Genomic DNA, 12,104 nt, shown 5'->3' with positions numbered 1-12,104 from the left:
CATCTCCTCTCCCTCCCAACCCGCTGCAAGGGTGAACTTGTGACCCAGCAGAGCAAGGATAAATAGCTGCCGTATTCGTAGGGTTGAAGATATAACTTGGGGGAGGAGTCAACAATCAGACAGGCAGTCAGTCGGTCACTCAACAAGCATTTATTAAGGCTTACTACTCGGCTCCAGGCACTGGGGATATAACGGAAGGAAAAACAGAAATCCAGAACAAAACTCCCTGTCTTCAGGGAGGTCACGGTCTAAGGGGGAGAGACAACACACGAACAACTGTGTATTTATAATTTATAAGATAGAAACAATGTAAACAAAGGTTGTCTCTAGGGAAGGCACTGGCCGCAGGAGGAGAGGGAGGGAGACTGGGAAAAGACCTCTTGCAGAAGCAGCTGAGTTGAGTCTTAAAGGAAGCCCGGAGGCCGAGTGAGGAGAGAGAATTCTAGGCAAGGGGGACAATGGGTGCAAAGGTGTGGTGCCAGGAGATGGAATATTGTGTGCAAGGTGGGAAGAAGCCGGCCAGTTGGTGAAGGGCATTTTATATCTGATTCTGGAGCTAATAGGGAGCCAAGTTTATTGAGTAGGGGGCTGATGGTCAAACTTGTGCCTTGGGAAGATGGATTTGATGACTGAGTGGATGATGATCTGGGGTGGGGATGGAGAGACAGAGGGGGTGGACTTGAAGCAGAGAGACCAAGTAGCAGACTATTCTAGTCCAGCTGTGAGGTGATGAGGACCTGGACCAGGATGTTAGCAGTATTAGGGGAGAAAAGGAAGTGTATACAAGCGATGTTATGAAGATAAAAACTGTATGACCTGGAAAGTGATTGGATTTGGGGGGTGAGATGGTCTGAGGAGTTGAGGATAATACCTGCTTTGTGAACCTGGGTGACTGGAAGAATAATGGTGTTCTCTACGGTAATAGAAAAGTTAGGAAATGGGGAAGGTTTGGGGGAAAAGGTTGTGAACTCTCCTTTGGACATACTGATTTTAAGGTGTCTGCAGTACATCTAGCCGGATGATGTCCAGCTGGAGATTCTAGACTGGAGGTCAGGGAAGAGCTTAGGACTCAATAAATGGATAGTTGAATGGTGAAGTTAGAAGCCAGACTACAGAGGGTTTAGAAGAGAGGAAGAGAAGAGGAGGCACCATTTGTAGAAGAGTTTCTCACAAAGTTTAGCTAAGAAATGGAGAAGAGATTGAAAAATACTATTGGAGGAGAGATATAGGACCATAGTTATATGGAATAGTTGGATCAAATGAGTTTTGGGTTTTCTTTTTTAAGGATAAGAGAGACATGGGCATGTCTGTAGATAGCAAGGAAGCAGAGATTGAAGATTAGTGAGAGAGTAAGAATGATAGAGGGGCAATCTGCTAAAGAAGATGAGATGGAATAGGATTAAGGGTATGTGTAGGATTTGCCTTGGCAGGGGAAAGGGACACCTCTTCAAATAAGACAATGGTGAAGGGAGAATTGAGGGAAAAACATTTGACAACTCGAAATGAGGAGGCAAGGAAAGGGAGATCTCAGCAAATGACTTCGACTTTGTCCATGAAGTGTGAGGAAAGGGGTGCCATGGGAGGCTTGAGAAGGGATTAAAAAGTTTTGGAATGACCATTGTGATGAGTGGCAGAGTGTACCAATTAGGGAAAGGATTAACTTACTGAAGTGAGGTCCCAGTTAAGATTATGTGACACAGATTTGTAATGGACATAGTCAACATAATTTTGAGATTTTCTCCCAGCACCTGAATAGGAAGAGGCAGCTGATGATGGGAATAATATAGAGGTGGAGTTTAACGAAGGCACAATTGGAGTAGGCTAAGGGACATGGGACTGGAGAGAAGCTGACAATGTAGCTATGAAGTGGTTCACCAAGGAGTCAATATAGGGAAGGGAGCAGAGTGTAGCCAGTGTAGAGTGCTGTCCTGGGCGTGAGGGAAACAAAACTGAGGGGTGTAGGGAGTGGAGATCACAGTGAGAATAGAGATCAGGGTTAAGATCATAAGGCAGAAGGAAAGAGAGATGATAAAAGGTTACGATCAGTCATAGGAATTTCAGAGTTCATGTACCTGGAGACATATATGTGACTATCTGTGTGTAGGTGAGGTGTCATGAAGGAGTAGGTCATGCCAAATGAGTAGGCTGATGGATAGGGAATATTGAATTATCAAGGGGACTATACTGAAGTCCTCGGTGTGAGGATAGGAGTTGAAGTGGAGAGAAAGGCTATGAATCAGCCATTGAATTCATTGAGGAAGGAAAGAGTATCCTAGGGATTGGTAGATAACAGATAGTAGAATCTTTTTTGGGTGATAAATTTGGATTGAATGCATCTCAAAGGAGAAGTTTTGGAGAAATTGTGGTAGAGGAAGAATGGCAATGGGGAGTAAAGAGTATCCTCACCACCACCACCACCACCACCACCACCACCACCACCACCACCACCACTACCACCACCATCACCACCCCCAACTGTAACCAGTGAATCAGGGAGTTTGTGTGAAAGTGAAATCAATACTGGAAAGAGTGGCTAGGATTACCATGTCATCAGGAGGGCACCAGGTCTCAATGAGAGCCAGAAGACAGAGGGAATGAAACATGAAAAGGTTTAAGATGACAGCAACTTTGTTGACTATGGAGCAGGAATTTCAGAGAGCACAGCAGAAGAGGAGCAGATAACTAGAGTTAGACATTTGGGAGATGGAGTTGAGGAGGAGGGGAGTAAAGGAGCAGGTTATGGAGGGGTTTTGTACAATGACAGCAGGGATGGGTTTCAGAATCATTGATTCTGATAAGGAGAGTATTGCAGGTTGGGAATCATTAAGGAATGAATCCATGCAGACTATCACTGGCTAGAGAGAGGTCCGTTGAGGAATGCAGGCTATTAGACTGTTCAAGGCTTTTGCTAGTGGTCCAGCCTCCCGGTGGTAGCATTGTGTCCTGTGAGGTCCAAGTTGACCCAGCTCCCAATAGGCAGGAATAGGCAAAGGCACAGCCTGTGGAATCTGAAAAGGAGACAGGAGCTGGCAATTCTGGAGGGTCTGATCCAAAAATGCTTACAGGGCACTGGAGAAGACCTGGGAAGGAAGGCAGAAGCCACAGGTGGGTGGCTTAGATCCAGAGATGACCAGGCTCTGTGGGTAGGCATGGGACTGGCTTATCAGGTTCCAGTATCCAGGGCCCCAAACCAGGCTACTTGCTACCAGGGGTGGTGGCCACCACAGTGCTCCAAGTGCTTAGTTCCCCATAGTCCATAAAGTCACCGGCTGCAACCTGCACTTGGTATTGGGTCCTGGGGCGCAGGCCTTGCAGGATGAAGGATGTTTTCTCAATTGGCCCCACCTGAGAGCAAAACAGGGGAAGTCAGTGCCCAGGGAGAGGCCTCATCTCGAGATAAGCATTGCAGAGGGGTAGGTAGGTTTCTTTAAAATGGAAGTATTGATGAAGGGAAGCTCTAAGGCTTGGTGGGCAGAGGCCAGGACTAGCAATCAGGACAACCGGATTCTGGTCTCCGTTGTCCCTGCCGTGTGACCTTGAATAAAATCTCTTCATATCTCTGCACTTCAATTCCTCCATCAATAGGATGAGAAAGTTGAGCTAGATTGTCTCTAAAAGGCCCCTTTTCACGCTGACATGTTATGTTTTAACATTTTAGACCTCTGTAGCATTCAGAGTTCTGAAGCTCTGCTCTCTGGGTAATGCTTTGACCAGCCCAGGCACCCCTCTGAGATACTGGATTTCAAATGCCCCCCTCTTCTTGTCCCAGTTGAGGCCTTACCTGTCGGAATCTGGTGGCCCCCTGTCGCTGGTAACGGATCAAGTATTTGAGTGGAAAATACTTGGGGAAGGGCCAGGAATGGGGGGGCTCCCACTGCACTCGGAGTTGCTTGCCAGGGACAGGGCTCACACTCATAGCTTCCGGTGGGTCGGGTTTAACTGCCGGCCACAGACACGTTAGTTATGGGGTCAAAGAGTCCTAGGACATCATTACTTCTCATGGCTACCCAGCACCCCCCTTGAAGGACCTTCCCCACAAGCTCCTTCCTTTGCCCCAGAGTTAGACCCTGAATATCTGACATTCTACTAGACACCCCTTCCCCTTTCAGCTCTCATATCCTAATATAATATTTGTTATTCTTAGGCTGGACTCACTTATATGCTCCGGGATGAAGGGGACCAAGCTACTTCTGACTCCCTGTTGAGTGATAACTGTGATGTTGAGGATGTAGGGGATCATAGAGAACATCCGGATGTCAGGAATCACACAGCTCTGGGCCTCAGGGGACGGCTGGAGGCAGGGATGCGTCTCCCCTTGGGCGATCATCCCTAACCTGAGGAGGAAAGACAAGATTATGATCTCAGTACCCCGCTCACCTTGTCCCTGCTTCAGGGGCATCCGCCAGCCTGCCCTGGAAGGGAGGGACCACAAAGTTCATGTCATTCTCCACATCCCTCCCCCTCCCCCTCCCCCTGCTAGGTGCCATATTTTAAGATGGACTTGGGGTGGCGAAGAGGGAAGAATCCTGGGCTGAGAGTCAAGAGATCTTGGTTTAAGCCCCAACTCTGCGGCTGACTCCATGACACATTGTAACGACAATAGTAATGACAGCTAGCATTTACTAAGCACCTACTATGTGTCAGGCACTGTGCTAAGAGCTTTCTAAATACTATCTCATTGGATTCTCACAGCAGCCCTATGAGGTAGGTACTCTTATCATCCCCACTTTACAGTTGAAGCAGACAGATATTAAAGGGACTTGGCCAAGCCCACAGAGTGTCTGAGGCCATATCTGCACTCGGGTCTCCCTGACTCCAGGTCCAGTGCTCTATCCACTGCACCACCTAGCTATCTTCCCCCTCTTTTGGCCTCATCTTCTTCTTCTGAAAGATGAGGGTTGAACCAATGATCTCTGAAAATTCTTTCAGCTCTAAAGTTCTACTTTCTGTAACTGACAGTGCATGCAGAGGAGAAAGGTCAGGTAGCAGCCTGGAGAGCACCAAGTGTGAAGAGCCACTGAATTACTTGGAGATATTTAGCCTGGGAGAGAGAAAAAACTTGGGGGGAGGGAAGAACACAACAGTTATTTCTGTGTATCTGAAGGCTTGTCTTGTGGAAGAGAAAGTAGACTTGTTTTCCCTTGGCTCCAGGGGACAGTACCAGGAACAACTGGGGAGACATAGGTGGAGTAGGTCTAGGGAGGTAGATTTCAGTTTAATATAAGGAAGAATTTCCTAACGATCAGAGGTGACCCACAAGGGAATGGACTGCTCACGTGGAGAATGAACTTTCTCTTACTAGAAGTGTCCAGTCAGGGGCTTGATAACTTTCTATACAGGACTTTTTTTTTTTTGTAGGAGAGTTGGAATATATCTCCTCTGAGGTCCCATCCAGCTTCTAAATTTCTAGAATTCTGTGACCTCTGACCTGTAGGTGGCAATAAAGGAGGCTTGCAGGCCCGGCTCAGGATTCATTTCTGTCTCTCCGTCGGTGGTCCAGGAACAGTCTATGGCCTCGGGATACCTCACAGCCCAGCACTGCACAGATAGGAGGCCTGAGGATTCTGAGGGATGAGAGAGAAGGGCAGGGGGAGGATAGGGACTGGAACCTTTGAAGCTCTTCATGCTATCCCTCCACTCACTCTCTCTTCCAGCCAAACTGGACCTCCTGCTGGGGATCAAACCCAGCATTCTGTCTCTGGCCTCCATACCTTGGAACAGGCTGTTCCCCACATGGGGAATGCGCTCCTTCCTCACATCCTTAGAATCCTTAGCATCTTTCAAGGCTTGGCTCATCCGCCATCTGCTACGTTCCAGATGTCCTAGTTATTAATATCCTCTTCTTCCTTGAATACCCACAGATACTTATCTAGTGTATCTATCTCTCTGCTGTGGGAGTTCTTAACCTTGTTTGTGTCATGTGCCCCTTTTGGAGTCTGGTGAAGCCTATGGATCCCTTCTTTGAATAATGTTTTCAAAGGCATAAAATAAAATTGTGGAATTATAAAGGACATGCAGTTACCAAAATATTTCTAGAACAAATTCACAGATGCCCAGGTCTGTATAAATATAGAAAATTATCATACATATTTATTATTATTATCATTATTAACCAAGCAGAATGTAAATCATTTGAGGCAGAGCCTTTTTTTTCTTTTTGGAGCCAGTGACACTGCCAATCACCCTATTCTTCTTGATTCTCTCTTCATTCTAGGTTTTCATGACAGTGGACCTCTCCTGGTTTTCCTCCTACCTTTCTGGCTACTCCTTCCCAGTCTCATTTGCTGCATCCACATCAAAGTAGAGCCCACTGACCAGGTTGCCTGTCATGGCTTTGTCCTGGCCCACTTTTTTTTTTCTTCTCCCTCTTACTATTTTGTTTCATGATCTCATTAACTCCCATGCATTCAATTGTCATTTCTGTATCTGTTTGTCCAGTCCTAATGTCTGTCTCAACCTCCAGTCTTGAATCTCCAGCTGCTTATTGGCCATCTCACACCAGATATCTTGTAGACATATTAAACTAAACATGTCCAAAACTGAACTCATTCTCTTTCTCCCCAAACACTCCCCTCTTTCTAGCTTTCCTATTACTGTAGACGAAACCACCCTCCAACCAGTCATCCCTGCTTGCAGTTTAGTGGTCATCATCCTTGACTCCTTACTCTCTCTTACCCTCCATGTCCAATTGGTGGCTAAGTCCTGTTGTTTCTCCCTTTATAACACCTCTCATCTATGCCCCCTTCTCTCCTCTGACACTGCCACTTCCCCACTGCATTCTTATACTTGGATTATTGCAATAGCCTGCTGTTTGGTGTCCCTGCCTCAAGTCTTTCCCTGCTGTATCCTTCATTCTCCCAACTAACTGATCTTCCTAAACCATAGGTCTGACCATGTCACTGCATTATTAGATAAACTCTAGTGGCTCCCTGTCACCTCCAGGATCAAATGTGAAATCCTCTGTTAGGCATTCTCAGCCCTTCCTTTCCCCTTTCCAGTTTCTCACACCTAACTCCTTTCCAGGTATTCGGTAAGCCCGTGACACTGGTCTCTGCTGTGTACAACAGAGGATGTACAAGGGAGGTAGATGGGAGAGGGGGAAAGCAGAGAGGAGAGAGACACAGCCTTGCTTTCCTTGACTTCATGTCTTTGCTCATCCTTGCTTTAAGGTATAAGGATTGGGTGGCAAGGAAAGGTTGGGACATGGGTTCCCTAGGTTCTTTCTTACCTCCTGCTCTGACCTCTTCCATTCCCTACCAATTAAAGAAGGCCTCTCTTCTGCAGGCCACTTTCTACAAACCACCTCTGAGATCCCCCCATTTGCCCCATGTACCTTCCACTTTTGTCCAGACTCTTTGGTGTCCACAGGAGGCCCAGCTCAGAGCCAGGACCAGCCTCCAGGTCATGGCAGGGAGAGGCCAGGTGGCAAGGGATCCCATAGGCCTAGAGCTGCTATAGGAGACCAAGGGAGAGCAGCAAAGTAGGTTCTCCTGTCCACTTACCAGCTGCTTTAGGCTGTCTCTGACTGTACCTAAGAAACTCCAACTTCTCCAAAATCCTCTGACCATACCCCACTGGGAAACCCTCCTTCCTGTCCCTCTAGCCTTTCACTTTCCAAAGGGTATCAGAAATAGCTCAGCTGGCTGACTTCAGGGCATGTCACAGAAAAGGTTTCACTGTGGGCTAAGAGCGAACACAAAAGGAGAGACCCGGATTAGGCAACATCCATTTGCCTGTCAATCTGTTTCTCTCCCAGGCCTCACGCTCTTGGTATTGGACCTAGGTGTTCAGAGTGGCTAAGGGTCTAGGCAGTGAAGATCTGAGGCCTCTAATCTCTTGCCCCACCAGTAGATTCTGAAAAACGGTAAATTCCGGTTCCCTTCAGGGGAATCCAGGGAGCCTGGGTAAACGAGAATGAACACAGATACTGCTGGACCCTGGAAATCACATAGTCCCTCATCCTGTTTTTATAGATATGGAAACCAAAACCCAGGGAAGGTAAGGGACTTGCCTAGGGTCACATGGAGAAACAATGTGATGTCCTGCAAAGAGCACTCTAGAGACAGGAGCCAGGTTTCAAAATCTCAACTTTGCTGCTTACTAGCTGTGACCTTAGGGAAGTCACTTGGATAATTTTTAGCTGTAAGAAAAACTGGTAGCTAGTGTCTAAACACAACCAGGAAGTGTTAACCTTCCAGACCTCGTTCAGTCGACTAGAACCATTTGGAGCGACCAGGTCCTCTTCCCCTCCTCCCATTTTCTTCCCATTGAGTCAGGGGTTAGAGGGACTATTGGTTCCAGTGTACTAGTCAGGGAGACCAAGCGCAGCTGAGTTGGGTTGTGGGCTGATCTCGTTTTACTTCCTCTGGGAAACATCTGGCCCAGGTTGGAGGCTGAGTACGGAAGAGGGCTGAGAATCACAGAAGCTGAGAGTCGGAAGGGACTTTAGTCCTTGCTCAGTCTCCTTCCCCACCCAAATATAGTCACACAATGCAATCATAGTTGAATTGAACAAAACTAAAATATACATGCAAATATAGCCGGAGAGAAACCTGCATAATGAGCACGCTACTTCCCTCACTTCCTTAACTGGGAAGAGCAGAGAAAAACCCCTGGGGCTTTCAGGGCCATTGCCAACTGGGCTCAGAGGCTGGGGAGCTGGACCCCCTAGTCCAGTCCCAGGGTGATCTGAGTCAGGAAGTCTCACGGGCAAAGTGGGCATGGCCGAAGGGACCCAGATGGGCAGGGAGAAATTATAAACTGAAGACTATCAGAGCAGAATACAGGCCTTAGAACGCAGAATGGAAGGAACCTCCTCTAAAGTAGACCGCTAGTATTTCCATCTTTACTCCCCTGGCATTATGACAGTTTGAGAAGCATTGGCGTTTCTAACATGACCTGACCTACCCACAGGGAGAAGAAATCCCTTCTCTCAATTTAGTGCTTCTTTCATTTCAGTCAAAAAATTTTAAAGTTGTCTGTTACAAAGGTCTCGTGGGTCCTGGAATGTTAAGGCCTAAATATTTAACATATTTTGCCAATACTATTCATGCTATTTCAACCAACTTCTGGTTTCTGTTGGGGGTGATGATAACCACAACATTATTGCGTTAGAGGCTGATAATGCTGTGAGGTTGATGCTATTATCATATCCATTTTACAGATGAGGAAACAGTCTGGGAGAGGTGAAGGGCCTTGGCCAGAGTCACACAGAGATTAAGTGATCGGAGCAGGATTCAAACTCAGGTCTTCCTGACTCTAAGACCTCCCCTCTATCCACGCAACACCTAAACTGCAAGACAAAAAGAATGCAGATGACTTTTGTGTTTTTATCTTACAACAGGTAAATTGCTTAGGTAATTACTGCCTTGATTGCCTTGCCTTGGGTTTCCTAGATATACAAATATGTCATCTTCTAACGGAAATATTTTAACTGCCGTATTTCTTCTTCAGTAACGATTCTATAATTTCACCAGGTGGCCACTACGTGGCGCAGCGGATAGAATGACAGGCCTGGAGTCAGGAAGACGCATCCACCTGCCTTCAAGTACAGCCTCAGATACTTATTTGCTGTATTACCCTGGGCAAGTCACTTAACCCTGCCTGCCTCAGTTTCCTCATCTGTAAAATGAGCAGGAGGAGGAAATGGCAAACCCCTCTAGTATCTTTGCCAAGAGAACCCCAGCTGGGGTCAGGAAGAATCAGACATGACTGAAAAATAGCTGAACAACAACGAAAATTTCATCAGTATTGATCGGTACTCCCTTCACTGGCAATGGAAACCCTTTGGTAGTGAAGGGGAAGGAAGGGAATGGAATGAGAATTTATATGGCACCAGCTATGTGCCAGACACCGTGCTAAGCAAATGCTATGAAAATATTATCTTATTTGGTCCTCACAGTAACCCTGAGAGGTAGGTGTTATTCTTATTCCTATTTTATCATTGAGGAAACTGAGGCACGCAGAAGTTAAGTGACTTGCCCCAGGTCCCAGAGCTAGCAAGTTTCTGAGGCTGGATTTGCACTCGGGTCTTCTGACTCTGAGACTGGGGTCCTATCCACTGTGCTACCACCTGTTTTGCTACCAGAACTATTTTGTAAATCTTAAGAGTTCTATAGGTCAGATTGGTAATCTCCTCAGGTTGGATTTTTCTTTCACTGATGCATATTACATCTCATCCACGCCTGCCTGTCTTGTATGACAAGGTGCTGCAGGACATTCTCCGTTTCTTCTGATATCCTACGGATGGCGTCATAGCACAGACTGTCCATCTGTCGATGCCTGCCCTCATCGTGTGACTGACCTCATCATCAATACGCACTTATTAAACACCTCTCCTGCGTCAGGCACTGTACTGCTGAGGGGGGGACACGAAGAAAGGCCAAAAACAGTCCCTCGCTTTCGAGGAGCTCATAGTTTAATAAGTGAGACAACATGCAAGGCACTACTGTATGTACGAACGATATACGTATGGAAGAACTTGGAAATAATCCCAGAGGGAAGGCATTAACACTAACAATCAGGAAAGGCTTCTTATAAAGGCAGGATTTTGGCTAAGACACGGAAGCTGGGTGGCAGAGATGAGGAGGGTGAGAGCTTCAGGTACGGGAGACAGCCGGTGAAAAGCATGGAGTCTGGACACGGAACGGCAAAGAGGCCTGTCTCACTGGATCAAAGAGCACTTGGGAGGGAATGAGGTGTACTGGAATTGTAGCAGGGGACTTTGATCCTGGGGGTGGTAAGGAGTCACTAGGGTTCATTGAATGGGAGTGGGGGTGTGGGATGGAAGTAGGGTTGACCTTTTTGTTGTTCTGTCATTTTAGTCAGCACTATCTGACCCTTCCTCACCCCATTTGGGGTTTTCTTGGCAAAGATACTTTAATGATTTGCCATTTCCTTCTCCAGCTCATTTTATAAACGAGGAAATTGAGGCAAACAGGGTTAAGTGACTTGCCCAGGGTCACCCGGCTAGTAAGTGTCTGAGGCTACATTTGAATTCAGGTCTTCTGACTCTAGGGCCAGGGCTCTATCCACTGCACCACCTAGCTACCCTTTTTGATGTGTTCGGGCCTATGCTTTAGGAAGCTAATTTTGGCAGCCGAGTAGACTGGAACTGGGAGATACTTGAGACAGGGAAACCGACTGGCAGGCTATCAAAATAGTCTAGGTATGAGGTGATGAGCGCCAGCACCAGAGTGGTGGCAGGATCAGAGGAGATAAGGGGTGTATATCAGAGACGTTGAATTGGGTAACTGGGAGGTTGGTGGTTCCCTTTGTAGTAATAGGGAAGCTAGGAAGAGGGGAGAGTTTGGAGGAAAAGAGAATGAGTTCAGTTTCATGCATTTCCCAGATGACATCATTTACTCGTTTTCTTCTTGCAAGTTTCTCACTATGTGTTGCTGCCTGCTCACACTCACCTCAGGCCTCTCCAGGGCTCTCTGGGTGACACTCCTTTTTGGTTCCTCACACAGTTGTGTTCCACATCTCAGTCATCCACCACTGTGGTGAAAATCGGAGATTAAAGAGCTGGGTGGGCCTTTAAAGATGCTTGGCTACTTCCCAGAGGAGATTCAGGCCTTCTTCCTGTTTAATTTCAAGCCTAATTCACTGTCCATCTGAACTATCTCTTAGAGACCTACAGTCCGAAGGATGAGTTCTACCAGTTTGCCATCCATACTCTGTAAAATTACCCATCGCGATAATCAGCTGGTATCAATATTACCATGAGTTACTACATGGCCTTTGAGAATTGCTGACCCCCCAATTCACTATCCTGGAATCATCGTGATAACAAGACTGTCTCATCTAGCCTGATCTTCAGTCCACCACTGGGCCTTCAAGCCTTTCCAGCTTGGGAAGAGCCTGTGCTATGCTAACATCAATAACAGTATTCTGCGTAACACTTGCAAAGCTCTCTTCATGTTACATTGATTTTCACAATAACCCTGCGAAGTAGGTGCTTTTATCCTCACTTTACAGATGGGGAAGATGAGGCAGAGAAAGCTTAAGTGACTCACCCAGAGTCACACAGCTAGCGTCTAAGGGTAGGATTTGAACTCAAGTCCAACAGTCTATCTATCCTATCAGTAACCTCTGAAGGCCTC

The 12,104-nt window shown here is 46.8% G+C and overlaps 1 protein-coding gene across 1 annotated transcript; it reads right to left on the bottom strand.

The window, feature by feature from the left end:
- Nucleotides 1-2,497: 2,497 nt before the first annotated feature.
- On the bottom strand, nucleotides 2,498-5,796 carry EBI3 (Epstein-Barr virus induced 3). Its single transcript, XM_036739368.1, has 5 exons — nucleotides 5,712-5,796; nucleotides 5,429-5,564; nucleotides 4,156-4,334; nucleotides 3,782-3,939; nucleotides 2,498-3,345 (listed from the first exon to the last, which is right to left on the bottom strand). Exons 1-5 carry the CDS (start codon nucleotides 5,794-5,796, stop codon nucleotides 3,196-3,198), a joined length of 708 nt encoding a protein of 235 aa, XP_036595263.1. The 3' UTR covers nucleotides 2,498-3,195.
- Between the last annotated feature and the right edge of the window lie 6,308 nt (nucleotides 5,797-12,104).

This window comes from Trichosurus vulpecula, chromosome 1 (genome assembly GCF_011100635.1).
Source record: "Trichosurus vulpecula isolate mTriVul1 chromosome 1, mTriVul1.pri, whole genome shotgun sequence".
NCBI lineage: Eukaryota > Metazoa > Chordata > Mammalia > Diprotodontia > Phalangeridae > Trichosurus > Trichosurus vulpecula.
This window is presented reverse-complemented; position numbering and strand designations above follow the sequence as displayed.